Below are 27,302 nucleotides of genomic sequence, written 5' to 3' on the forward strand. Positions count from 1 at the left end.
ACGCTTATGGAGCCCGACCTGGCTCTCTATATAGGAATCGACATGATGCCAATTGACAATGCTTTCATCAACGGCTTGCCCAATAGAAGAGCGGAGAGTATTTGAGCGCATGTCAGGCAGCGATGCGGATGCAACACCAGGCAGTACAGGGTAGGCCCACACCACCATGTAACGTAGGACTCGGAGGCTGCAGCCCACGCACAAGATTCATCAACAAACCGCCCATGCATTCAGTACAAGTGCCGGCAGAGCCCCATGGGGTATCAGTCGAGATCATTCTGGGATCGACATTGTACGTAGAATTGGTTGACTGCTTCACGAGTCACGACCGTCCGGCGTCAACTACCATACTTGGAGGCACCAGGTCAGCCACGGCGTCGGTTGGCGCGCCTCTCAGACTCCTTCTGGAAGGCTTCGGCGTACCTGAGCCCATCCCGAATCCCGTGCTCCCATCGGGATACTGCGCCCGCCCGCGAGCGCTTCCCCAGAGAGTCCCAGACTGCACGCTACGCCGCTACTTGGAGTCATGAGACTTGGACTACCTCCATCTTCATGCCTGAGCCCCTTCTATCCTTCCCCGCACGAGACTACATTTGGTTAGTATAGACTCGGACCTCAAAAACATGGAGTCCAAGTGTCGGCCTAGCAGGCCAATGAACATCAATGCAATGGACTGGGCAGACAGGGATGTCATCTCCAGTCTCCCGGGCGCCAGCCAGCTCGCCAGCTCTTCTCCTCATTCATGACTCTTGCCCTCAATTCTGGGGTAGCCATTTGGGGGAGGACCCGGGGGTAGCCATCAATTACAATAGCGTCTTTACAAAGCACCGCAGGCACTGGTCTGGTCGGAGTGCGCGACTCGGTCTAGAGACGACGACAAATTTGCTGTGGGGGGCCCACCTCGATTAGCATCCAAGCTTGCCGGTCGTTCCTTCCATCCATCCATCCATCCATCCAATTCTTAATTATAAAACCCGTCCGGCTGCCACGCGACTTCATACTCCTCACCTCCAGCCCTCACCTCCTCCCCTCCCCATCTCAGCTTGCTCGCTCGCTCGCTCGCCCATTCACTCATCCACGCACTCGTCATCACGCCTCGCACAGCATGGCCGAGAAGATCGACGACAGCGGCGTGAGGCCCGCCCCTGGAGCCGATGCCGACTACATGGATGCGCCGGCCGAGAGCAAGGCGCACCAGCAAGTCATCGACCATGCCCGCGCCGCCGCTGCAAAGGAGCAGTCCATGACCCTGATGGAGGGCATCCGTCTTTACCCAAAGGCCATCTTCTTCAGCTTCATCATCTCCTCCACCATCATCATGGAGGGCTACGACATCAGTCTCATCAACAACTTTTGTAGGCGGCCCCCGTCAACGTCCAAGGCTACGTAGTACTGTGACTAACCACTTGCGCCAGACGCTTTCAGCACCTTCAACCAGAAGTACGGTAAGCAGCTCGACGACGGCACCTGGGAGATCCCCGCCGCCTGGCAGGCCGGCCTCAGCAACGGCGCCTACTGCGGCGAGATTGTCGGCTTGTTCTTCTGTGGCTGGATCGCAGAGCGCTTTGGCTACCGATGGACCCTCATCGGCTCCCTGGCCTGGCTGACGGTCTTCATCACGCTCTTCTTCATGGCCGAGAATGTCGAGACGCTGCTGGCGGCCGAGATCCTGTGCGGCATCCCCTGGGGCGTCTTCCAGACCATCACCATATCCTACGCCAGTGAGATCTGCCCCGTCGCCCTGCGCGGGTACCTGACCACCTACGTCAACGCGTGCTGGGGTATCGGTCAACTCATCGGTGTTGGGTAAGCATCCCCCTTCTCTGTACTGGGGCAGACGGGCACAGCAGCTAACAGGAACCAGCGTCATCTACTCCATGCTGGACCGCACCGACCAGTGGGCCTACCGCATCCCCTACGGTCTCCAGTGGATGTGGCCCCTTCCCCTGGCCATTGGCATCTTCTGCGCGCCCGAGTCTCCCTGGTGGCTTGTCCGCAAGGGCCGTGTCGATGACGCCAAAAAGTCCCTCCTGCGCCTGACCTCGAGGAACCACCCCAACTTTGATGCCGACGAGACCATTGGCATGATGGTGCACACAACCGCCCTCGAGGAGAAGATCACCGCCGGCGCCTCGTACCTCGACTGCTTCAAGGGCGTCGATCTGCGCCGCACCGAGATTGTCTGCATGGTGTGGGCCGCGCAGAACCTCTCGGGCAACACCTTTAGCAACTACTCGAGCTACTTCCTCAAGCAGGCCGGTCTGTCGGAGCGCAACTCGTACGCCTTCGCCATGGGCCAGTACTCCATCAACATCGTCGGCGTCTTTGGTGCCTGGGGCCTCATGACCGTCGGGCTCGGTCGTCGCTCGCTCTTCCTCTACGGTCTCTGCCTGCTGTTCTCCATGCTCCTAATCCTCGGTTTCCTGGGCCTCGTCCCGGAGAGGAACCGCGACAAGGGTGCGCTGGCCACGGGTAGCATCATGGTCTCCTGGGCGTTGTTCTACCAGCTGACCGTCGGCACTATCACGTACTCGCTCGTGGCGGAGCTGTCGTCGCGTCGCCTGCAGATCAAGACCATTGTCTTGGGTCGCAATCTCTAGTGAGTCCCCTTTGCTTGTCCTGGTGCACCGCCACCTGCTAACAACAGCGCTAGCCTCATCATCGCCATTGTGACCGGTGTCCTGACGCCCTACATGCTCAACCCCGAGGAGTGGGACTGGGCCAACTATGCCGGCTTCTTCTGGGCCGGCCTCTGCTTCTGCTGCATCGTCTACGTGTACTTCCGCCTCCCCGAGCCCAAGGGCCGCACCTACGCCGAGCTGGACGTGCTCTTTGAGCAGGGTGTCTCGGCGCGCAAGTTCTCGACGACGAGCGTCGACGTCTACCACGAGCACGTCGAGGACAATGTGATGAACCAGTTCACAAAGGTCAAGGCCACAGACGCCAATGCGTAGTGTGGTGAATGCGAGGACGAGTGAGCAGGAATGACAATGATGGGACACGACCTGCTCTCCACATATAACGAACATGACGTATATAATGCCCGATACTCTACAGCGCAGCGAGCCTTCCGTAGGGCAGGCTTACAATATAATGATCTTATTTACTTGAACGCATTCTCTGATTTGTATTCTGCACAAGGCCTCCTCAAGCCTTGCCCCAGAGTTCGCGCCACCACTCTCGGAGCCCATACGCCTTCTCGCGCGACTCGAGGACCCTCGGTCGATCGTTGGTCTTAAAGTGCTGCAGGAAGCTGCTGGCTTTCTTGTCGGCGGCCCCCAAGACGCTGATCGTCTGCCTGGGCCGCGTCGCCCGGTCCTGGATCTCCCGCGCCACCTCGGGGGCCACGTCGGCGTACAGCGAGGCCATCTCGCGCGGTAACGAGAAGTACGGCTTCTTGGCCAGGTCGGGCGCCATGAGGTTGTACTCGCGCGTCATCTTGTTCAGGTTCTCGATGGACAGCTGTAGGTAGCCCGCCTCGGTCCTCTCCCACTCTGGGTCGCGAAAGGGGGCCGGGAGTATCTCGCCCGGGAGGTCTTGTTGTTGTTGTTGTTGTTGTTGTCGTGGTTCTCCTGTAGCAGCAGCAGCGGCATCGTCAACGACTGGTTGCCGTATCTTGACCATGACCGGATCATCCGTGGAGCTAGCCGCCACGGCAATCTGGTCGACCCTGCGCAGCCTGGGATTGTGTACCTGCTCAGCGCGTGCGTACAGCTCCGCCCTACTCATCTGCTCCAGCAGCGAGCCGCCCTTGGACGCAATCGTACGCGCGACATGGCGCTTCCACTCAACCCGGAGCCGGGCGCGGAATATGTCGGCCTGCCTAACCAGGTCCTGCTGCTTCTCGATCCAGGGGGGCACAATCTCCTGCCGCTGGATCATCTTGTTCATGATATACTCTGTCGTGTCGATAAACGGGTTGTTGGCCCTCGTGTCTCGCTCGATGCCCCGACCGCGTGGAATGTCCTTGAACTGACCTCTCGCAATGGCGTCCTCGATCCTTTCGTTGGCGAGCGCGGCGAGGCCCGTGATGGAGTTGGGCATAGCCCTCGCCCCGGGGGCGAACCGCTCGCGAAACTCGCTCCGCAGCGCCTCGCGCTCCTCGGCGTCGAGACCCTTGTCCTTTACGCTGCCGCCCTTGGGTGCTGTCGCTGTCGCTGCTGCTGCTGCTGCTGCTGCGCCGGCATAGTGCTGCGCACGTTCGCGCGCGGTGGCCACCCTTTGCGGCGCGCTCACGACCGGCTCGCGCCTGATGCGCATGTCCACGGGGGGTGGCTGGAACTTGGCCCGGAGGCCAGGCTGGAGGGGCTTCTTGGCGTCGCTCAGCATGCGCAGCACGGCGTCGTGCGTGGTCTCCTCGCCCGTCCACGCCTGGGCGCTGGCGATGGAGCGGGTGCCCTCGCCCGCGGCGGGAGTCATGTCAGCCTGGGCAAACGCACTGGCAAAGTCGTTCCTGAAATTGGCGTCTTGAACCTTGTCGAGCAGCTTCTGCTTGAGCTCGTCGTCGAATCCAGCGTCCTCCACGGCACGTCGACCGGCTCGACCACCTGTCTGGAGTGCTTCCTCGGTGGCTTCCTGGAGACGTCTGCTCATGGCACCGGCCACCGGCCTAGAAGAGTCATCAGAGACCGCATTGCACACCTTTTCTGACTGGGTGCTCTTCTTCTCAGCCGCTGAACTGGAGTACGCGACGCAGCGTGGTGCTCGTCGTCGTCCACGAGCGACGGGTTTGTGACAGACTCGGCATAGTCGTGAGTAGCCAGCGAGGCGAAGGGGCATGACGATAACAGTCTCCTGGAGGGGCAAGGATGCTACGAGTACGTGAGCGACATGGTGTGGTAGGCAAGCGATGCATTTGTCGATGATGAATCGATAACGTTGTCACGGCCAAGTGGCGACTGGGTCAATGTTAGTCATCATGTGACCCGTGGGCTTTTCATGAGGTCGACCTTGACGGTGTATCAGTTTCTTCCATTGTGCACATGAACTACAAACACATGAGGCCATTGTTGGATTTTATTGAATACTCTCGTAGGCATCATAGGTTCTCATTCTCCTCTTCTTCCATGACCTCCAACGTCCACGTCCACGTCCTCGTCCTCATGACAACGCAGCACCGCCGAGCACTATGCTACAGCCTGTCCATTAGGAGCTCCTGCGGCCGTAGGGCTCAAAGGGGAACAGGGCCGACGTGATGGCTGCGACGATGAACAGCGCGGCGCAGACATAGATGGGCACGCTCGTCGCGGTGTTGCCCTCGGACGCCACGACGGCCGAGATGATGCCCATGATGCGGTTAAAGGCCACCGAGATGCCATTGCCGGTCGCGCGGTGGGCGCTGGGCAGGACCTCGGGCGTGTAGGCGTAGAGGGTGCCGTAGTAGATGTTGAGGCAGAAGTTGATGAGGCACGTGAAGAGGACGTCCTGGTAGTCCTTGCGGACGGCGGTGTAGCCAAAGAAGAAGGCGCAGGTGATGAGCGCGCCGATGACCATGGTGTAGCGGCGGCCGAGGAGCCGAATGTTGCACAGAAGGCCGGCGAGCATGGGGCCGAAGATGCCGCTGACGTTGGTCAGCGCGTAGTTGCGCCACGTCTCGAACGGGGTGCGGTTGAACTCTGCGCCGCGCGCGGCGAGGTACTGACTGCTGACGGTTAGACGGGCAAGGACGGGGTTTCTCTCTGGGTCAGGAGATGTACGTACGGCAGGAAGACGTTGAAGAGCGGGTACGCGAGGCCGATCAGCGTCCAGGAGAACCAGATCATGCTGGTCGAGATGCCCATCTTCTTGGTGCCGAACAGACCGCGCAGGTGGACCATGAGCTCGCCAAAGAAGCCACCCTTTTTGTGGCTGTCGTTGATGGTGCCGCAGGCCTCGAGCTTCTCGAGCGTCAGGGAGCAGGGGCGGTTGTACTTGCGCGACAGGTACTCAAAGGTCTCGACGACCTCGGCGTCCCTGCCCATGCCGAGCAGGTACTTGGGGGTCTCGCGCAGGCGGACAATGGTGATGCGCAGGAGGGAGAGGACGAAGACGAGGGCGCCACCGGTGAAGAGGGTGTAGCGCCAGCCCCAGTTCTCGTCCTTGGAGCAGGCCAGGGCGTCGGCGGCGCAGTTCCACCGGCGGGGGACCATGAAGCCCCAGGCGATGAAGCCGGCGACGGCCTGGCCGACACCCCACCAGGCGGCGAGGAAGGTCAGGAGCCACTGCTTGCTGCCGGGGAGGAACTCGAGGAAGACGGTCGTGTCCATGACGAGGTTGCCGCCGCCGCCGAAGCCGAGCAGGGCGATGAAGACGCCGAGCGACTCCCAGGTGGGCATGGCGCCGGCCACGACGCAGCTGGTCGAACAGATGAAGAGGGAGATGTTGAAGGCGTACTTGCGGCCGATGATGTCGGCGCCGAAGCCCCAGAAGATGGCGCCCGCCAGCATGCCCACGTACACGGCGATGGTCATGCCGTTGGCGTAGCCCTTGCGCCCAAACTCTTGAAAGGCCTGGCCGGCGATGATGGATTGGAACAGCAGGATCAGCGAGTCAACAGCATAACTAGGCACCGGTCGCGCATCAGCATCGGGGCAGGGAAGGGAGGGACGGAGTGAGGGAGCCCAGTGGCTCATCATCTTCTTACCCAAAGCCATTCAGGAAGAAGAGCTTGGTGTGGTACGGGGTCCAACCAATCTCATCAATGGCCTTTATTCACCAGGACAAGTCATGTCAGCATGAGGGCGCGCAGCACAGCACGGACACACGACTCGCAGGCAAGGCATTCACGGGGGCAGGGAGTTGTCGCGTCCATTCGCAATGGCGTCTCCGTCTCTGGCTCAGGAGAGCCTGTTTGCCTGCCTTGCGCCGCGAGCAGGCGGAGGAAGCAACTCACGTTATTCACCAGATGCATCTTCATGTTGAGAGCCGGGTCGAGGGCCTCCAGACCCAGGATGTCGCTGCCGACAAGGGACGAGCCATCGGCGTTGTGCACGTCGTGCAGGCCGACGGCGCCCCCGTTGCTGCCGCGGGCGCCCATCTTCTGGTCTTCCTTGTCCGGGTCCAGGTGAGACCGCTGGGGCGAGATGGCGGCCATCTTGTCCTTTGTCACTTGCAGTTCGCACGAGCGGCACTGTCGTCTTTTGCACGGGTCACGTTGCTGTCGAGGAGAGCAAGAGGAGAGGTCGAGGGTTGAGAGATCTCGCGTATTTGCACGGCAAGGTCGAGGCGAAGCTCCGTGTAAGCGCCAGGCGAGAGAGATGACAGCAAGGAAGAGAGGGCTGGGGAGAGGAGGAAGAAGGGGGGGAACAAAGACATAAGCCGAAGGCATAGGACGCGAGCAGTGCCAGGGGACTTGAAAAGTTTTATCAGAGGACGACGCGCAGTGAGGCACCTTCAGATCTCACTCTCTCCGTCGTCAATGAGAATCCATCCCGGATCCTCCAGAGTCTCACCCTTGTTGTTGGTCGTGGACTCGTGGGCGTGGGCCGCTTCCACCTACGTCAGGGCAATGTACCACGGTACTCAAGGACTGCTGCGAGATAAGTCGCGCATACCGCGGACGCCCATGTACCGCGTTACCTCGAGGCACGTGGGCGGCCTCGTCCGCGAACCTGAACCTGGGAGACTGTTGGCGAACCTGAGGGCTTCAGTGTTAGTGGTGATTTTGTCGACGCACAGCATGCGCCGTGTCGCGTGCCTCCCTCTCTGTATGTATCTCTGCTCGGCCGCAGATTCATCTCGTCGCAAAGAGGCAACATGCTGTAGCTAGTTGAAGTGGCGACGGCGATCTGGGCGACGGCCGACGCCGGGCTATCGCGCAAGGCCCAAGACGGCACCCCCGTGCTGCGAAGCAAGCATCTTGATAGGCTAAACTCGATGGGTAATCGCTCGTGGGGAGGTGGGTGCCGGCTTGCCCCCCTCGCTGTGGAGGAGGGGAGGAGACTGGCGGACGAACTCCGCACGCCCACAGCACCAAAGGGGTCCGTCGATTGAAGGATGAAGCCTGCCTACTCTGCCCGGGCGTGGGGGTCGGTGAGGACTGCCGCTGCCCATCATGCACAATGTCGATGCAGCCTCACCGGGGCCAGCTGGAATGGAATGGAATGGATTGCTCCTCGCATCTCGGAGCGGTCCGTGTATGTTTCCGTACTTCGCATACGCTTCTCCAACATTTCTCGATCAACATCACGTCCTACACGGACTGCAGCCATGGCGTCCATAATCAAGCTTCGACTTTCTACCAGTGATTAGTGAGTAACGGCCACCAACCCGCGACTAACCCTTTCTTCGAAAATTCCGATCGAGTGGAATCGTCGGGGAGCCTAGGAAAATCAGCCATGCCTGCCTAGAGACCGTCCACTCAGCCACATGCACCCTGGAATCGCCAGCAGATGCAGCAGAACCTTCGGCGACCCCTGGACAAATCCACAGATCGAGCTGCAGGCTGTTGCTCCTCGGTGAGCAGCGCGGGCAAAGCTCAATCATCATGGCGTGGCGTTCCCGAGTCTCCGGAGGTTGCCGTGAGTGAAGCGCTTGACCGCTCTTCGCTCATGTCAAATCAAGATTTTTAGCAGTCGATGGTGCTTTGTAAAAGCCCCATGCCATTGTCACACTCCCAAGTAGTCGCTTCCAGTGTAATGGTACTCATCCATTCAAATACGACCGCCTTCTACCACCTCTCTCGCTGTTGCCACTTGCCCCGACTCGTCTACCCGTTTTCTCTCGACGACCCATCTGCCTTCTCCGCTGTCATCCTCGCGCGTGTACGATATACTGTCCGCCGAGTTGCCATGCTTGTGGCCGGGCTCCGAGCGGCGGCTGAGGCTCGGGCTCACGCTTGAACCCGCCGGACTGTAGCAGCTGGACGTGCCCGCCGAGTCGGGCGACTTGCCGGCATATGCCTGATGCTGTCCCTTCTCCGGCTGGGATGATGCCGAGAGCCGCGGCGCAGGTGCTATGTAGGAGCGCCCCTGACCGACAGGCGCCGACGACGACATGCACGCCGCCGTGGCCGTCGGGCTGTTGCTTGCATGCGCGTTCGCATCTGACTCGAGACTCATGCCCGAGATCAGCGACCCCTTCCGTGCGTGTGCGTGAGGATGGCCGTTCCACTGCGCCGTCCACGGCGACGAGGGCGCGTCACCCCTCTCGGACCTGGGCGAGCCCTCCCTACTAGAGGCCAGGCTCGCCTGCGACCCGCCCCACGCCTTGTTGCGCAATCGCAGGAGCGCCGACAGTGACATTTCGTCGCCACGGTCCGCCATCATGGTGAGCTGCGCGAGACCTGGCGACTGCACCGGCGTGCCCAGCGCGAAGCCTGGCATCATGCTCATGACCGAGTTGCGGTTCGAGTACTCGGACCGCTCGGTGATCGGCGTCAGGTTCGGCTCCTGCGACACCACCCGGCCGCTCTTGGACCGGCTGACACCGTCCTTGGGTCCAAAGAAGCCCCCGTTGGCGTACATGAAAGCCGCCTTGTCACTTGGCCCTTGCTTCGAATCCCGACCGGGCACCGGGGCCGAGTAGAATCCAAATTCCTGTCCGTACCACCCGTCCGAATCGCTGGCAAGCGCCTCTGCGTTCGCTTCGGCGACAAAGCCGTTGTCGAGCTCAAAGTCGTCCATGTCCTCGTACCCGAAGCTGTCGTCATCCACGTCGTGACTGGGCTGCCATAGCTTCTCCTCCTCCCCCTCCCCCACGCTCCCCTTGGGAGCCAGAACCTGGCTCTCAGATGGCGACTGTTCCCACTTGAATTTGCCCTTGGCAGCCGCCACATGAGCTGCGGCAGCGAGAGCTGCTTGGTATGCCGCCATGGGGCCCTGGTCCTGGGTCATCGTGCTGTGGTCCGTGTGCGTCGCCTCCGTGTCACCCCCCCATGATTCATCAATCTTTGCCGACGACGGCTGCGCTTGGCTCACAGATGTGTGTGCTGTAGATTGGTGGGCCGTGTCGGACTGCGCAGAGAGCCGCGACGTCATATCGGACTCTCGTTTGGCAGCCTCCTCTAGCGCAGCCTGGCGGTCCGACTTGGCCTGGGCAAAAGCGCCAGCAATGGGCCGCCCGTAGCTGTCGGTGTCGTTGTTGTCAAAGATGGACTCATCAAAGGGAGCTCCTTCCCAGGAAGGCGGTCGTGCAAGATCCTCCGCAAAGTCGTCCTCGTAGTATAGGTCCTCTTGCGGTCCAACTTTTGTCGCCGTTTCGTTTGATGTCACGGTGCCTTGGATACCTAGACCTGCCGGTGAAGCTTGCGGCGGCGACAAGAACTGGCCGTCGCCAGCCTCACCCGTGGGCTGCGGTGTGCCCACGAGGCCGGAATGCCCGGGGGACGGTATCAGAGGTGACGTGCCATTGGATCGCTGGAAAGAAAAGCCGGCGAAGTTCTCCTGGTCGTTGTCGGGGTCTACGTCGTCGCCTATCACGTCGTCCTCCCCAATGTAAAAGTTGTCCTCCTCTTCATAGTCTGCGTTGACGCCGGGTATCCTTTCCTCCAGTCCATCATCGTCCATCATAGCGTCGTAGTCAAAATCTTCGTCAAAATCGTCGAAACGTGAATCTCGTGGCATGGCGCTGTCCGAGACCTTCTTCTCTGCCTCCCTTTGTCTGTGCCGCTCCTCCAGCAACTTTTCCTGCTTCGCTGCGCCAATCATGTCAAAACTAAACCGCGAGGATGTGCTCTTCATGTGCTTGGGGATGCCTGATAGTCTGGACCCCATGGACATCTCGGAGGATATGGAAATGTTCCTGGACCGGGTGGTTGGTGCGGGTACAGGTCCGGGTGCGTTCTCAGTCCTGTCGCTGTACCGCGAGGATGAGGAGGACTCTGGACGTTGCGGGATAGACTGTTGCCTTTGCACCGCCACATCCTCCTCTGGGTGCGGTTGGACGGATTCGACCACTGATGGCCCCGAGGAACCGCGAACTAGCATCGGTTCGGGCGAAAGGCTTTTCGAATCCTTGGGTGGCACGCTCGGTCTCTCCTCGTCACCAGATTGACGGCGATTCTCACGGCTTTCCGAAGAATAGCCTCTCCGTTTGGGAGCACTGAAGTCGTGCACACGGGTTCCCCTGATGCGGGGGTCGTATGTTGGTTGCTCCGTCTGGCTGGGGTGCGGCAGCTGTTCTGCCACTTGCTGCGCGTGTTTCCTGCGGGCGAGCAAGGATGACATGGAACTCTTGAGGAACGGTAACCCTTTCCTGCTCTTGTGCGGTTCGGGTGGCGCCAGGTTGAGTGATGTCGATGATGTTGTCGCTGGTTCTGGCGGCGCTCTTGCGCCCGCGGGGCGTCGTCCCGAAAGACCTTGGCTCGATGTCGGCTTTTGAACATCAGTCGGCGCCACAAAGGTGGACGGCGAGGACGACTTGTGCGGCCCGTATGTGTGGTGTTGCAGTACCTGCGGTGGCGGTCTCGTCGGCCCCGTGTCCGTGTTAATGGGAGCTGGCACTGGTCGCTGGCGCAGCGAAGGCCGCGACTTTGTTTCTTGCCTCCCGTCGTTTGAGTTCGATGTCGAGACAGAGTTCAAATTCGAAGCTGGAGGCATCTCGGTGGTTTCGGGCTGGCTGCTGGCCGCCTCATGCTGGGCCTGCAACGTGCGCTTGTAGTTGCGCAAAGCCACGCCACCAATGAAACCCAAGTCCATCTTGCCCTCGTAGGGCGAGCGCGGAAGCGCTGGGGCATTCTGATTCTGTTGCGACTGGGAGGAATATTTGTGACCGTCAACGCGGAGTGATGACCCGGTGACCTCGCTGGCGGCGACATTGTGATGCTTGCGATCGGTGGGGTCGAGCTCGGGTGAAGCTACGCGGACTATCTCAGGGAGGGTCGGTGGCAGGGCAGGGCTAGCATTGTTCTGGTTGCTCGACGTCGCGGACACGGGTGGCATCATGCTACTTCCAGAGGAAGGCTGTGGCGACAGCTGGGCCGAGTCGAGCTGTTGATACTGGCTTTGGTGGGACTCGTGCCGTTGCAGCTGGTTGTTTTCGCCAGGAGTTTTCGGGGCGCTGGGGGTCACTGGGGAGCTAGGGGCAGAGGACCCCCACCGGTGGAATTTGAGGTGGGAGAGCATCTTGCTGCGGTGAGGGTTGGTGACTTGTTGTTGAATCGAAGCAGAACCTGGTTCTGTACGTGTGGATGTTTTTGGTCAGCCTTGAGGGCGATTGAGGCTGATGATGAAGTTCTCAGAGACGAATGTTGAGTTTGCCGCCGTCATTATCTCTGACCGTGGTGACGGCGCGTGATGCTGACCAAGGTTCAACGTTGGCTGACGTCAAGGTTATTACAATCGCCTGTTGCGTGAAATCGATGTCGCGAGCAATGGCACGCGTCAGGTTGGAGAGTGCATGATGCGCAAATCATCAACTGCAGCAAGGAAGCGGCTCGCAGACGTCGATTGAGGTGAAAAGCGACTGGAGCGGACGTGAACGGCGACGGCTGGCTTGGGAGGATTGATGGGGGTAAGGCAGGTACGGCCGGGAAGATGGGCTGGCGTCAGTGGCGTGGCACGGTGGCAGTCGCGCTCCCCCCAATCATCCATGCATGCATAATAATCACTGGTTATGTGATACTAGTCTCAGTTGTGCAAATCGTCTGCGAGCGCCGCAATCAATCGACATGGTCGTAGCAAGGTCTTGCTTGCAACGACGCAAAACTACAGGCACTTGGGGATTAACGAACTTGCCCATTGTAAGATACTGGATTTCTGCAACGATATGTGGCTTATACTAGGCACATGCTGCCGCACTACAAATGCCCGGTATCCGCTAAAGGTTCATCTACAGCAGCTGAGCGGCCCCATCATCGCGACAGCATGGTTTCACACCAGAACGGATGAGACCTGCGTTGACTCACTCATCCCCGAACATTTCAGATCCTGATAATGAGGATCCAGGCACGTACGATGTAATTAATATTCGTTGGTGGATATGGATACGTACTCCCTGCTTGTCTGCATAGCCTCACGTCAACTGCGGACGCGTGGCCTGCCACTACGGAGAATGATTAGGCGGGCGCACATAGTTCTATCTCGACTCACCCCTTACATGCTTTGCTCTCTGAGAATCTCAAGCAAGTTGCGAGAGCCACAATCACTGCCTTTTCTTCCTTGAGCAATCTGTTTCGAATGATGCATGTTGGCAAGGCTGCCCTTGCCGATCGGCACAAACAGTCCGGCTGCTCATCTTAGTAATTCTGACGTGGAGAACTCATTCGTCCGCCAACGATCAGGAGTGCATGAGTGAGCCAAAGCTGTCGTTTCGGATAGTCACTGAATTTTCTCCTATTATCATCCTAATAATTGCATGCTTTCCAGCTGCCATCTTCCCTTCAACGCAGCGACAATATCCGGCACAGCTCTGCAATTGAGGCGTTTTAGGGGCCCTTCAGCGCAAAAGGGGTAAGCGCCCACCGAAAGCGGTAATTGGGCACGCGACACACTCAGTACTACCAGCAACGAATTGATGAGCGCCACTGGTCTGACTCGAGACGCAATCGACCCGACAGCCGGAGACACCATCACCGAAGCACCATGGATGGTCTCCTCCCCAAGAGCAACGGGTCTCCTGATGGCATCTTACAATCACTCCACGATGACCAAGGGTCATGGACACAGCGCCTCAAGGCGCTGCCTCTGTTCGCCATCCATCGCGTCCGTCGCCTCACTGTAGGCTTTCTTCTCAAGTGCCTTGGCGTCTTTGGATTCTTGCTACTGCTCCTGCATCTCATGGAACCAAGTCTCGGAGACCAATACCGCAACGTACTTAGCTGGACCTCCACAGAGGCTGCCGAGGGACCTCACCTGCGACTCGTCGTCTTTGGATCGCAAGACCTTGTGGGCAGCTCAGGGAGCTCGGAAACTGAGCATGTGACTTGGCCCGAGAAGCTCTGCAAAGAGTTGGGCTGTGGCTCCCTCTTGTCCTTTGTTCCCAGAGGCGACTCCCAGCCAGGCATCCTGTCCAACAGCCTCTATGGCGATGCACTGCAATCACTGCAAAAGGTAGCCGAGGACGCGGATATCATCAAGAACCCGGCCGCCGACTTTTTCTTTGTCAGTGAGCAGTATCCCGTGCCTGCGCAGACGCCTGACATGGAGCATCAAATCACGCAGTTTCTCACGCTGCCTGCCCCTGCGGTGCCACCGCAGGAGACGCTGTGGGTGTTCACGTTCGGCACTTGGGATATCTGGAATTTCGCGGCGCTGCCGCTGGAGTCGGGCCAGGGTCTTGTCGACGCCTCCACTGCTCACCTGTTTGATCAAATCGAGGTCCTGCTCAAGGAGTCGCTCGTGCCAGGCTCGATCGCCTTTTCCGACTTTTGGTCCAATGCCACCAAGGCCAAGATCGACGAGCTTACTGCCAAGGGTGCCGCCGAGAATGTGGACGCGCGCAAGCTCGAGAGCTTCCGGGTCATCATCCCGCAGCTCTTTGACATTTCACTCACGCCAGGCTGGAATGTCCGCCAGGAGCCGTCCCTGCCACACTCGATAGCAGATCAGCTGCGGAACAGCGCAGTGCTGACTGCGCGGTGGAACGACAATATCCGACGTGAGATGGACTCGTGGATGGCCAAGGGCAGCATGAGGCCAGCGGGCATCGAGGACGGCCAGGTCGGAACGAGGCCCTTGGAACCTGCGCCAATGGAAGGGAGTCCTGAGGAGCAGGCTGGCAACGACTACTTTAATGAAGCTGAGGAAGATCCCACAATATACGCGCCCTTTCCTCGACGACTAGGCTTCTCAGCCGACATTGCTGGCGGGATCCTCGATGCCATGACGGAAGGAGAGATGCACAGGATGGGTGCGACGGACGCTGTCGGCCGTGGCTCGATGCCGGCTGAGGACGCGGCGCGCTTCCTCGATGTCTGGAACCCTTGTGTGTCGAAGGACGGAGAAAAGGCCAGCTGCGACAAACCCGCAGACCATCTTTTCTACGACTCCTTTACGCTCTCGCAACGGGCAATTGATTTGATGACCAAGAAGACGGCCCAGGGCGTGCTGGAGAAGCTGCTGCTTAAGGAGGAGCTATGACGCTGTGCGTGCGACGGCTGTGGCTGGTCACCCGTATATATGTACCACCCAATTGAGGCACGATGCACGATCTCAAGCATCGGAAATCTCGATGCCCCGGTTCTTCAAAGAAAGCTTGTTTGAAAGTGAAGCCTCGCAGAGGCAAGATGCGGTGTGGTCACTGTGGTGAATGACCCTGGTCAAGTTACGGCTCCATAGTATGTATGCACGCTGCTAGCAGTGCAACGCTACTGAGCAGGCCTGATCCGCGAGACAGCGGCCATGTGCCTGGTCCTCAAGGTGTCATACTTCGCACAAGTGCAACAAATACAGGGCGAACCCAATTGTCGCTTGTTTCTCGATAATTCAATCAGCGCGATTCACATTTTGTTAGCCAAAGCTGTGGGGTTTCGCGGGAGGAAGGACCGTTGCGCAGGCGGGGACGGATGGGGAAAGGCATGACCCGCCATGCAACTAACTACCTGAGCTACGTGTACACGTACAGAGTAGGCTAGCGATTAACGTTAGACTCGAAACGTGCAAGTGCAACACCCCCGTGGCTTGCGTTCAGGCCCATCACGTCACAAGCCATCATTGCATCAATCACTCGAGCTCGTGGAAAGAAACAACCGACCACCAGGTCCAGTCACAGGCGCCATGTACAAGATGGCCATCCTCGCCTCCACTGGCATCGCGCTGCGCCTGATGCTTGTCTCTTCTCTTGTCCGCCACCATTTCTGTCTTCACGACACCTCACTACATGAAGCTGCCAACGCCTGACCACCTTTGCGACTACCTGACCACAGTCACCAGTTCCTACACCTCAGGCTGATCCGACATCACCATCACAATAAAAAGGGTCCAGACGGCCCTCGATCGCTCAGCATGGCTACATTCGACCCTGCCGCCCTTGCCGCCGAGATGCAGACTCGAACGCGCGAGGAAGCTCGATTTGACGAGTTTGAAGCCCAGCTCCCCGACCCTAAACACTCATCCTTCCAGATACCTACGCCCAAGGGAGATGTGGGCATTATTGGCGGTCTCTTTCGCGCTATTGGCGATCTCAACCCTCTGGGGAAGAATGTCACCAAGGATGACGTGGTCTGGCTGCTGGACAACACTGCTTTCCGGACGTCGAGGCTGAAGAGCTGGCAAGCCGAGTACGTCGCTGCCGTCTTCGAGATGGACCCTCACTGCAAAGTCACCGACATTGTCTCTCGGATCGCCGAGCAACTGGGCCTCGCCGACGATGCCGCAGAGAGGGAGACCATTGCGGAGAGGATCCTGCCATTTCTCTGGGACATTCGCATGGTGCGCATCGTCAAGGTCCGCACGGAGGGCAAGGATCTTAAGATGACGCCCACCAACGTCAACGGCATCTCGACGCAGGTCATGAAGATCCCCAGCGCCGACAAGGGCACCATTGTGAAGAGTCGGGCCGTGGTGCCCCAGGGCGTCTCGGGTATTCTGGAGGCGAACACGGTGTACGCCGGCCCCAAGGGCTGGGCCATCATCTCGGATATCGACGACACCATCAAGATCACCACGACGAGCAGCCCGACCGGCATTGTCCAGAAGACATTTGTCGACGAGCCGACCCCTGTGCCTGGTATGCCCGAGCTGTATGCCCAGGTGAAGGCATCCATGCCCGAGGACACCCCTTGGTTCTACCTGTCGGCGTCGCCCTACAACCTGTACCCGTTCCTCAAGGAGTTCCGCGACAAGTACTACCCGCCGGGCACCATGATTCTGCGCGACTTCTCGTGGAAGACCGTCGCCGGACTGCTGTCCGCCCTGACGATGGGGACAGAGGAGTACAAGACCGACCGCATGCACAAGATCAACTCCTGGCTCCCCGAGCGGAAGATGATTGTCATTGGCGACTCGACGCAGTCGGACCCAGAGGCATATGGCGAGATGTAAGTGCATGCAGTCTTCTGATTCCCAAGGACCGCGCTGACGAAGCATTGTCACTAGCTACCGTACCGTGCCCGGCTGGATCGAGCTCATCCTCATTCGCAAGGTCGGGGACGTGTCTGCCATCGGCATCGCGGACAAGAACGACCCCGAGCGATTCGAGAAGGCGTTCCAAGGTATCCCCAGGGAGGCGTGGCACGTTTTCACGGAACCCTCCGAGTGCTCGAGATTGATCCAAGATGTCGTGGGCAAGCGCTCGTGAGCTACATCACGAGATGCTGCCATGTTGAATGCCTGATGAGCGGTCTGACCTATACCCTTGTACCTAGCGCTACACATAGAATGTTTTCTTCCCACCCTGGATCGCGCACATACGTACATCCTTGCTGTGTCAATTATTCAAAGAGTGCCCTGTCTGTCTGGACTTTGGCGATAGCCGATGTCGGCTTTGTGTTGTGGGTCTTTGGCTCTTCGCTGTTCCGATGACTAGTGGCTCTCCTAGAACCGAAATCCGACAAACTCCAACTCACTTACTCTCTCTCCTCGTCAACAACATGCGCTCCAGTCTATCGTGCGACGCGTGCAGGTGACCGAGTCTTTTCAATTACGTGAACGATGCCGGCCAGCTGACATCTGACAGGCGAGCCAAAGTCAAGTGCGCCCACGAGGGCGAGCCGCCCTGCTCACGATGCGCCAAGTCAAAGTTGCCAGGCTGCACTTTGCTACGGCCTCGTGTGGACTTGGAGAAGGCGAATCGCGTGAGGGCAAAGCGTAAAGAGGAGAAGCGTGCTGCGCTGGCGGCGGCATCGCAAGCGACCAGTGCGCCCGAGACGTCCCCTAGTATGCCCACGCCGAGGAGCAGTCATCGGACTTCACTACGGACACCACAGGAGGAGCACGATGAGGCTGATGAGCAGGATACCGAAGGCGCGAAACTCGACCTACTCAGTGTCGATCGCCACATTGGCACCTTGCCCAATAGCACGATCCTCAAGTCGCTAAACACCTTTTCCAACAAGTTCCCCGAGCTGGCGATATTGCACCTGCCCACCTTTATGCAGGAATTTGAATCGCCATCATGCTCCAGGGAGAGCATGGCGCTCCTCGCGGCGGTCCTGGCCGTGACGAGGTCGCAACTCGCCTCGCAGGGTGCTGCCTGGACAGAGGGCCTCTTGAGCCGGGAAGAGTATGCCACATATGCCAAGGAGCGCCTACAGGAGTTCATGTTGAAGGAACCCAAAGTCCAGGTCGTGCAGGCGCTGCTCATCATTACGCTCCACGAATGGGGCACGCGAGACTTCCACAAGGCGTGGGTGTACTGCGGCATCGCGATCCGCATCATGCAGGCGCTGCACAGCCAGCGTGTCTCGCCGTACCCTCTCGATCCCAGCAGCGAGCGTGGCCGACCCGCGCGCAACGCCGTGACGGCCGCCATCGAGACACGCGCGTACTGGGCGTGCTTTCTGATGGACTGCATGGTCAACTCGGGGACGTACAACCCACCCATGCTGCCCATGTCGGAGATGCACAAGCTCAAAATCCCCCGGCCGCTGTCCGCCGTCGAGTTCGCCTTTGGACCCGAGCTGCCACCGCACACCATGCCCCTCGCCGGCGGCGGCGCGCTGGACATTACGCAGTCCTTTGAGATCCTCGTCGGCGGGTTCGAGATCTGGGCCAAGGTGATGGAGTTCATCTTCAACGACGGGCGCAAGGCGCCGGGCATGTGCGCGCCGCACAACTGTCCCTGGGTGCCGGGGTCGCCCTGGATGTCCAGCTGGAGCCGGCTCCGGTCCTGGCGCGCCGACCAGCATCGCAACCTGCACTACCCCAGCACCAGCGTCGCGGTGCACATGACGCTCGGGTACGGGGAGACCTTTACGTACCTGAACCTGCTTTACTATGTGAGCAACTTGATGTTGCACCGCGAGTACACGCCATTCCTGCCCACGCCGGAAAGTGTCCCACAGGGGCCGGTGGACAAGCCTCTGCTCGAGGCCACGGCGCCCAACGGGTGGTGGGAGGACAATGCGGCCGAGATCTTTGGATCGGCCGAGAACATTGCACTACTCCTCCACGAGGCGTCCGAGTGCGGTGTTCCGCTCATGACCCCGTTTGCCGGGTTCTGTGCCTTTTCCGCCTGCTATGTGCTAGTCTATGTGTACCGGTTCCCGCGGATGAACCTGGGTCGAAGTCCACGCGCAGAAGAATGTATGCACATGTGCATGGACTATCTACACCAGTTCCGAAACGTATGGAAGATTGCCGACGGATGGGTGAGTTCACAGAGAGGAAAACAGAGTCATTGGTTGCAGTCGTGCTCACCCTGCGTAGATTAAGACACTGCAATATGCATCACTACTCTACGGCCGTGCCGCAACAGAAGGCCGGTACCGAGGACGTACGAGAGCAGACTTTGACAACCTGCACCAGTCTGTGCACGAGTTCCGCGTCGTGGACCGTTCCGAGCAGCATCTGCAGGAGATTGATGGCGCCGATCGTCCCGTTGAGCAGCCCGACGGTAGGCGCCATCTATACCAGCACCAGCACCAACCACACGCGACCCAAGACGAGCCGGACCGCTTCGCGGGCTCCTTTGGCTTCGATGACCAGACCATGGATACCAACATGCTGCTCAACCAGCTCATGGCCGAGGTCAGCACCAATGTCGACGAGCAGGGCGCCTGGTCCCAGTGGTGGCCGACCATGCAGGAGGTGGAACTGCCAGAGGGTGTGCCCCTGCTCATGTAATGCGTGTGTTTTGAAGACAATATAGTCAGACTCGTTGGAGCAGCTCCACCTCAGCCGTCGGGTCTCGGGTCTGAGTCCAAGCCCAAGTCAATAAAAGGCACCGGCACCTATCTATCAGACTTACTCGGACGCACTCACACAAGACCCCCAAACAACATGGCTTCCCACCCAACGGGAGACGAGGTGTCCCAGCCAACACCGCCCACAGAGGCATCGCCCTCCTCCTATACACCAGGCCGCCTCCTCCACCGCTCCTTTACCCACCACCCAGCATCCGTACTCTCGGCCAAGGCATCAACACTCTTCCTTTCTGACGGCCGGTCCGTCCTCGACGCCTGTGGCGGTGCCGCCGTCGCCACCATCGGGCACGGCCACCCGTCCGTCCTCGACGCCATCAGCAAACAGGCGCACGATGTGTCCTACGTACACACACAGGCCTTCACAACCCCCGCCGCCGAGGATCTCGCCAACCTTCTCCTCGAGGGCAGCCCCGGCGGTCTAGACATGGCCTTCTTCGTCGGCTCCGGCTCCGAGGCCGTCGAGGCGGCCATGAAGCTCGCCCGGCAGTGGCACTTTGAGCGCGGTGAGACGCGGCGCGTCCACTTTGTCGCCCGCCAGCAGGGCTACCACGGCAACACCATGGCGAGCATGTCCCTCTCCAGCAACGTTGCCCGCAAGATCCCCTACCAGGGCTTCTCGTACCCGCACGTCACGCACGTGTCCCCGCCTTTTGCGTACCGGTACCAAGGGGATGCGGAGAGCGAGGAGGATTTTACCAATCGTCTCGTGCAGGAGGTGGAGGATGAGTTCCTCCGGGTAGGAACGGACAATGTCATCGCCTTTGTGGGCGAGACCGTCATCGGCGCCACGGCAGGGTGCGTCACCCCTCCCAAGGGGTATTGGGCCGGGATCCAGGCCGTGTGTCAGAGGTATGGCATCCTCCTGATCCTGGACGAAGTCATGTGCGGCTCCGGACGCTGCGGCGCGCCCTTCGCCTTCCTGCAAGAGAACGTGCAGCCTGACATTGTCACCGTGGCCAAGGGCCTCGGCGGTGGCTACGCACCCATTGCTGGCGTGCTGATGAACCAGAAGATCACGGACGTGATCAGGAATGGCAGCGGGGCCTTTGTCCATGGACACACGTACCAAGCCCACCCTTTATCGTGCGCAACAGCACTCGAGGTACAAAAGGTGATCAGACGTGAGAAGCTCATCTCGCAATGCGCGCAGATGGGCAAGTTGTTGGAGGAACTGCTGCGGAGAGAAATAGGGGGTTTCAAATCAGTCGGCGACATCAGAGGCCGAGGGCTCTTTTGGGCTGTCGAGTTTGTGCAAGACAAGAAGACCAAGTCACCATTTGATCCCAAGATTGGGTTTGGTGTCAAGGTGCAGCAAGATGCGTTTGAGAGGGGCGTCGCTGTATACCCAGGCGCGGGCACAATTGATGGACACAGGGGAGACCACGTACTATTGGCGCCGCCGTTCAACATCACACAAGGAGAGTTGGAGACAGTGGTCGAGGTGCTTAGAGAGTCAATCGTGTCACAGGAAGCGTTGCATGGGTAAACAATACTTTCTGATATAGACTATAGGCGCGTTTCCTTAGACAGCGTTGTTGTTGCTACAAGTGCCCACTTGAACTGACAGTCATTCTTGCAACCTCTATCGATAGCCATGCACTCGCCTTGTCCTGCGAGAGTCCAGTGGGATAGGACTAGGGTGCACAATGTGTTGGGTCCGTGAGAGGTGCATGGTTCGGTGGTAGGAGGCCAACGCAAGCATCGAGAGATGTTTGTTCGTCGGCTCTGAACAGCGGACAGGCTCCGGGATGCAGCTCGCGTGTTCTGCGTTAATGCTTTGGTCTCTCAGAAGACAGGATGGCCTGGTCAAGGGACGACAACAATTTCTGCGTCCGTTGCTTGAATCTGACCTCACGTAGCGTCCATGCGTCGGACACCGGCCCCTTTGACTTTCTGCGCCTCTCAAGGACAGGCCCACCGGTGCTGTTCCTCGATCCTTGCCCGAGCTTCTGGACTTCTGCTTCGAGTTGGATATTCAGCGTATCCATTAGGTAGTCAGCATGGAAGCGGAACACGTGAGGGACCCAGGTTGCCTCCACTAGCGTGAAGTCATTGATATGGGGGGAAATAGCAGCTGTGAGCTTGGCGAGGACCGACTTTTCGACGTCCGTGACGCCGGTGATTTTTCGCAGAAAGTTCTTGGTGGCCTCATGAAGCTCGCGGGAGAGAGGACTTGGTGCGACGGAAACCGATTCTTGGACCGTCTTGATGTCCATCTCGAGCTGTCGGTTCTTGTCTCGGAGTGAGTAAATGTGACGCTCGCGACTGTCGATCTGGTCCCATAAGTTATCGTGCATGTAGACCACTTCCTCGCATAGAAAGCTGGACAGCCCGCCGAGCTTTCCCACAGTCGCCAAACCGAGCTTGTCCACGTATTCCTCGTGGTGTTGGGAAGCCAAGGCTACGTAATCGGCGAGGTCGGTAGCCGGAATGTCTTGCAATCGTTCAACAAAACCACTCCTGAATTTGACATCCTCGTTGGCTAGGTCCAGCAGCTGGGCGCAAGGCACTGGATCGAAGTCTGGGGTGACTGTGCCCACATGGAGCGCGAATGAAAAGGGGGTTGCCCCTAGATGGATGGGCGCGGGTATTGGGGCCCCTGCCATACGGCCAACGAGCGAGTCCATGTTCAACACGGGGAAGTTTAAAAGCTGATTGAGGTGGTTTCTCAGAGAGTGAGGATGGGGAGGATGCTGATTGATGATGCAAAGTGAGGGTATTGATATCTTGTATGATGTGGAAGAAAGCAACAGGACTGTCTTCCAAGCTTGGGGGGCCCCTGATACAAGGTCAAACCAGGCGAGCAATCAGGTGGAAAGTACACATGTGATGCCTTATCGGAAGAGGAAAGATCTTGCTCGCATCTTCTCCGTCAGAATGGCAAGAGGCAAGAGAGAACCGGCAGTATTTGCCTGGGAAGCAATGCCAGGCCCCCAGCTGAGGCAAGACCGGCTGAGGCAAGCACTGCAGTGGACTGGCATGTCACGCGGCAAACAGCACCTTCTCTGGACCATTACGAAGCAGTGATTACTTCTTGCATGGCATTCAGCGCCATCCAAGGCCATGGATTCTAGAACTCCTAATTCATCCCTCCCTCTCCCAACGCCTGCGCATACTGCCTGTAGAAAATCACTTCAACATCGCCTTGAGCACAGCAACCTGCTCCAGCACGCTCGACTCGCTCGTTCCGCCCTTGGCCGACCGCCTCTCTACGCTAGTCTCGTAGGCGAAGGCCTCAGCAATATCCTCCTCGAATCACTCGTCAATCTCCCTCATCTGCTCAAACGCGAACTCGTTCATCAGTATCTCCGTCTCCTCCGACTTGGCGACGCAGCGGCCCGAGATGTGGTGTGTCTCGCGGAAAGGAACGCCCCTTGCCTCGAGGCTGTCGGGGTTCTTCTTTTGCGGCATGAGGGAGCTGCCTGTAGAGTCGGCGTCGGCCAGAGAGACAAAGCCGAACTCATGCGCTTGATCACACGGAGCCTCTCGAGGTCCGCCGCAAAAGCCAAGCCGTAAGACAGCGACCAGTGGCTGCAGCGGATAGGTTGCGCGCGCTGCAGGTGGGTGTAACCAGGCATCACGTGCTCAATCTCACTCTCGACGGGGGCAGCAATGACTGCCAGAAAGCTCCCAAGGTGACTTTCGACCTTGCGCAGCTCATCCCTCAGCCACCTGCGCATATCACACACGACCTGCTCGTTGCGGCTGCGACCCGTGTGCAGCTTGCCGGCTACTTTCTTGCCGATAATCTCGCCCAGTCAACGCTCGTTGACGGTGTGGATGTCCTCGTCGATGGTGGGGGTGATTTCGAACGTGTCTGTCTGCCGTTCCTTCTGTACCTCGCAAAGGCATTGCTTGATCTGGGCGAACTCGTCCTGGGTGATGATGCCGGATATTTCGTTGGCGCAAGCGAAAGCGATGCTGCCCAGAATGTCCTGCTTATAGAGCACGCGGTCGAACTAAATGGACTCGTTGTACTTGACCATCGATGGGTTTAGGCCGCCGGTGAAGCGGCCTTCCCAGAGCATGCTGCCCTCCGGCTTGGATGCCATGGTGATTGTTGGAGTAGAGCAATGTTTCGAGGGGGTGTGCGTGCGACGCGAGCGAGGGCTAGGCGCAGCTTTGGATGAAGTACTACGGCGCGGCGGGTAATCGATATGTTTGTTTCATGCAATACGTCACACCATAATAGGAAGAGAGAAGATGCTATCGCAGGGGTCCGATCAACGGAAAATTTCTGTGAGGCGCGGCTCTGCGCTCTCAACAAATGGCTGGCTGCAAGTATCGACATGCTGTGCGCCCCGCGCGCACAACGACGCACCAAGTCGACACTTGGGCATTGGTCCATGATGGAGCAGTCTTGGGATCAAACTGACTTGGGAAGGCTAGTCCGAGGGACATCACGTCCAACAAGCAATTTATGGAGGCTGGAGCATTGGTGTCAATAGCTGATCACGAGTGGGAGAGTGCCGACACGGGCTGGCTCGAGGGCCCTCAGCGCACACAGGAAACAAAGTCTGGTGTTGATTTCATGTTTTGCATGCACACAGCACATGTGCCCACGGCCTCGGATTGAAATATTGAAAATTGCTGCAAGCGCGGCAAGAATCTCGGACACTGGCTGGAGGCACATAATCTTGTGAATCTCGCTATGGTCAGTGGCCCCATTTCACGTGGGGAGCAAAATAGACTTAACCGCGGAGAGGACTACGTATTAGAGCCGACCTCGGAGGTGGGTTCGCAGCAGAAGCAACCAACCACCCCACCAAATGGGTGAGGCTATAAGAGAGCTAAATCAAACTTATGGTTCAACGTGGTGGTTGCAAAGGCGACGTACTTCTGGGAGACCAATTGCAAAAAGGCTGCTGAGCTGAAGGCCGAAATATTCCTGGAGATGCCTCGGTTTCTGTGTTCTTTGGGCTGCTGCACGATGCATGCACCCACCCATCGTCCATCAGGCCACGCAGCATCACCCATGCAGCCGTGGCATGACACTGGCCAAACAACACGCCAGAATGTGATAGCGACTGCTCGTTACACAATTCATTCGACAGGTCCCCGCGACTTTGCCCAACTAGACACGCCTGAGGCTGGATGCACTCCGCTCTCCGCGGTACGGGTGGGTGGGGTTGAAGCGACTTCGGCTTTAAGCCCTGCATTAGCAGATACTGCTGCACGTTTCTGCTTTCACTGCTAGTGCTACTCCGTACGCCAGGGAATTATCCGCGCTCCGTGGGCGGCCAAGACCAGACAAAGTCTGGTCCAGGGAGGTCAGATATCAAGGTACAACCTGCTCCTCGCGAAACTCCCCAACCTTCTCTCCTTTCCTCTTCATCCATCGCTCAAAATACCTATCTCACGCCCAGTCTCGTCCCCCGTCTCAGGAAAAAAGGAAGAAAAAAGAGTGGCCAGCGCCTAAAAATCCCTACCTTAGTTACCTGAACGTCCAACATTTCCCGCAATCGCCCGCCTTGGGAAAAAAAGTCCGTGCGCGCCCTACCTGCCTGCCCGACTCGTACCGGCGCGCGTTTCCAACCACTGCGTGCGAACAGTGATTGAGTGAAGCCAGAACCCTGACGACATCGTCATTCGCCTGCGCATCTACAGCCCCAATCCGCCTCGACACGCCTCGAAAACACACGCGCGCCCGACATCATGTTCACCACGCGTGCTCTCCGCCAGGCTGCTGCGCACGCCGAGCGCACCCCCATGATCAAGTTCCTTGGCCCTCGCTCGATCCCATGTGTGTTCCTTTTCGCCCGCCGCCTACGTCGTGCCCCGTTGCTAACAGCCTCTCCAGCGTCCGTCGACCACACGCCCAAGCCGCACCCCGAGTCGCCCTCTGGCAAGCTGCCCGCCGACTTTGGAAAGAGCGGCAACTCGCACAGCTCCTTCTCCACCTACCGCGACCACGCCCAGCAGCACGGTCCCCTCCAGAAGAGCATCCGCTCCAGCCAGGGCATTGGCTCCGTGCCCGCCGCCGCCTTGGGCGATATTACCCCCCCGCAGGGTGTCTTCTTCGATACCTCTGAGCTGCCGGCACGCTTCCAGCGGGCGCCCATTGACTGGGCGGAGATCGAGGCCGTCGAGTCGGGGGGTGCGCCCGCCTGGAACTGAGATTCCTCTCCTTTGGTCTTGGACATAACTACGGGGACGAGATGGGCATGAAAAAAGCACTTTGAGCGGCAGGAAGACGAGAGATGAGTTGTCACGGTACCGTGTGAAGGCCCGGCGGCGCTCTCCGAAGAACTGCTGTCCTGCCTTCATTAGACATACAGACAGACTGCACAGGGATAGTGCGTCGTCGTCTGATTACACCTAACCCAGGCACGTCTTGAGGCCTGCTCATTCTCTCGTCAACTGCATTTGAGCGTTCTATGGATGGACCCGCGGGAACCAAGAGGTTCACATCGCCACGCTGATTTATGTGTGTATCGAGCACGTAAAACAAAATAAAAAGACGAAACACTCAACGAATTGGCCCAACTCGGTGATCACACGTCGCGCTGTAAAAACTCCAACGAGATTCGGCACACAATGGCATTTCATCCCGTTCCAATGAGAGGCATCAGGGTTGATAGTTAACAAAAAGACTCGGGAATTTAACCACAGCACATCTGGCCGAGCGGTCTAAGGCGCTGTGTTCAGGATTCGTTCATTCGTGCCTTTCGCAGTCTCGTAAGAGGCCTGGGTTCGAATCCCAGGGTGTGTAAATGCTTAAATTTTTTATATTTTCTCTTTCTTTTTTTATGGGTCTGTTCTTCATGTTCCTTTCCCGAAACGCATCGTTCGTTGATTGAGAACTCACTCGTCCTGCCCTGGTATGTGAAATAATGATTTTGTCAATCATGTAAATGGATGTGTGTTGCAAGTTGACAGTCTGTACTCGGCTGAGAGGCTTAGAGACCAGTGAAATCCTTGTGATGCACAGCGATGTGATGGTTGAAAGGTTAATGGACTTCGAACGGTCCTTTGGAGATGCTAACACAGCCCAACAAGCCTACGGACTATAAATCAAAAGTGAACGCATGGGCAACAGCGCACAGGTCTTGCAGTTGGTCGTGACGTGAATAACTGCCTACGATGTCGCATGATAATGACAACGACTGGACCATCGCGTGCCTATTTCCTGCCCGATCATCATCTCATCAAGCTACCCTGCGCCCACCAGTTGCTTTTCGGTCCGTTCACTGTCTCGCGCACTCAAAGACTCTCATGCTTGTCCACACCTTGTCGCTCAAGAACAGGAGGCTTTTGGCAGACCCGTCGCAACCACCACGAGACTCCATCGGCCGCTCGGGATCGACATCTGGTGTCCTAAGATGTGAGTACGCCGCCCGTCGTCATCGTCGCGGTATTCGGACCGTCAAGGACCACCACCACCCATCCCTGAGCGAGCTGGAGCCTCGTGCTCCGGATGCAAGAATTGCGACGTTCTGGGTTGAGCACCGCAGCAGCCACTTGGCAAAGAATGGGCATCGAAGCTGGGGGTGGCGCCGCCTAGTGGTAGCCAGTCGGCTCGTGCGGAGCAGTTTGCAAAGCGGTCGTCGTGCGCATCAAGTCTCAAGACTAGCCTCTCAGG

The 27,302-nt window shown here is 58.5% G+C and overlaps 10 protein-coding genes across 10 annotated transcripts; 5 read left to right on the forward strand and 5 right to left on the reverse strand.

Annotated features, from left to right (window-relative positions):
* Positions 1-1,105: 1,105 nt before the first annotated feature.
* On the forward strand, positions 1,106-2,954 carry J7T54_005436 (Maltose permease-like protein; the record flags this gene model as incomplete). The annotated part of the gene is made up of 4 exons (XM_051507656.1): positions 1,106-1,355; positions 1,416-1,806; positions 1,865-2,599; positions 2,654-2,954. 4 exons carry the CDS (start codon positions 1,106-1,108, stop codon positions 2,952-2,954), a joined length of 1,677 nt encoding a protein of 558 aa, XP_051361190.1.
* A 193-nt stretch (positions 2,955-3,147) lies between these two features.
* Positions 3,148-4,779, reverse strand: J7T54_005437 (uncharacterized protein; the record flags this gene model as incomplete). The annotated part of the gene is made up of 1 exon (XM_051507657.1): positions 3,148-4,779. The coding sequence occupies one exon, from the start codon at positions 4,777-4,779 to the stop codon at positions 3,148-3,150; it is 1,632 nt and encodes a 543-aa protein (XP_051361191.1).
* Positions 4,780-5,145: 366 nt separating this feature from the next.
* On the reverse strand, positions 5,146-7,072 carry J7T54_005438 (putative MFS-type transporter-like protein; the record flags this gene model as incomplete). Its single annotated transcript, XM_051507658.1, has 4 exons — positions 5,146-5,641; positions 5,701-6,540; positions 6,623-6,684; positions 6,872-7,072. The coding sequence occupies 4 exons, from the start codon at positions 7,070-7,072 to the stop codon at positions 5,146-5,148; spliced, it is 1,599 nt and encodes a 532-aa protein (XP_051361192.1).
* Positions 7,073-8,630: 1,558 nt separating this feature from the next.
* Positions 8,631-12,041, reverse strand: J7T54_005439 (uncharacterized protein; the record flags this gene model as incomplete). Its single annotated transcript, XM_051507659.1, has 1 exon — positions 8,631-12,041. The coding sequence occupies one exon, from the start codon at positions 12,039-12,041 to the stop codon at positions 8,631-8,633; it is 3,411 nt and encodes a 1,136-aa protein (XP_051361193.1).
* A 1,458-nt stretch (positions 12,042-13,499) lies between these two features.
* J7T54_005440 (uncharacterized protein) lies at positions 13,500-14,996 on the forward strand (the record flags this gene model as incomplete). Its single annotated transcript, XM_051507661.1, has 1 exon — positions 13,500-14,996. The coding sequence occupies one exon, from the start codon at positions 13,500-13,502 to the stop codon at positions 14,994-14,996; it is 1,497 nt and encodes a 498-aa protein (XP_051361194.1).
* Positions 14,997-15,735: 739 nt separating this feature from the next.
* Positions 15,736-19,640, forward strand: J7T54_005441 (putative transcriptional regulatory protein -like protein; the record flags this gene model as incomplete). The annotated part of the gene is made up of 5 exons (XM_051507662.1): positions 15,736-15,780; positions 15,834-16,894; positions 16,953-17,150; positions 17,533-19,165; positions 19,224-19,640. 5 exons carry the CDS (start codon positions 15,736-15,738, stop codon positions 19,638-19,640), a joined length of 3,354 nt encoding a protein of 1,117 aa, XP_051361195.1.
* Positions 19,641-19,796: 156 nt separating this feature from the next.
* Positions 19,797-21,206, forward strand: J7T54_005442 (aminotransferase; the record flags this gene model as incomplete). Its single annotated transcript, XM_051507663.1, has 1 exon — positions 19,797-21,206. One exon carries the CDS (start codon positions 19,797-19,799, stop codon positions 21,204-21,206), a length of 1,410 nt encoding a protein of 469 aa, XP_051361196.1.
* A 283-nt stretch (positions 21,207-21,489) lies between these two features.
* Positions 21,490-22,347, reverse strand: J7T54_005443 (uncharacterized protein; the record flags this gene model as incomplete). Its single annotated transcript, XM_051507664.1, has 1 exon — positions 21,490-22,347. The coding sequence occupies one exon, from the start codon at positions 22,345-22,347 to the stop codon at positions 21,490-21,492; it is 858 nt and encodes a 285-aa protein (XP_051361197.1).
* Positions 22,348-22,975: 628 nt separating this feature from the next.
* Positions 22,976-23,772, reverse strand: J7T54_005444 (argininosuccinate lyase; the record flags this gene model as incomplete). The annotated part of the gene is made up of 3 exons (XM_051507665.1): positions 22,976-23,187; positions 23,484-23,655; positions 23,704-23,772. 3 exons carry the CDS (start codon positions 23,770-23,772, stop codon positions 22,976-22,978), a joined length of 453 nt encoding a protein of 150 aa, XP_051361198.1.
* Positions 23,773-25,375: 1,603 nt separating this feature from the next.
* On the forward strand, positions 25,376-25,837 carry J7T54_005445 (uncharacterized protein; the record flags this gene model as incomplete). The annotated part of the gene is made up of 2 exons (XM_051507666.1): positions 25,376-25,463; positions 25,521-25,837. The coding sequence occupies 2 exons, from the start codon at positions 25,376-25,378 to the stop codon at positions 25,835-25,837; spliced, it is 405 nt and encodes a 134-aa protein (XP_051361199.1).
* Between the last annotated feature and the right edge of the window lie 1,465 nt (positions 25,838-27,302).

The sequence above is a fragment of the Emericellopsis cladophorae genome (genome assembly GCF_022114955.1).
Source record: "Emericellopsis cladophorae strain MUM 19.33 chromosome Unknown NODE_34_length_249702_cov_121_792324, whole genome shotgun sequence".
NCBI lineage: Eukaryota > Fungi > Ascomycota > Sordariomycetes > Hypocreales > Bionectriaceae > Emericellopsis > Emericellopsis cladophorae.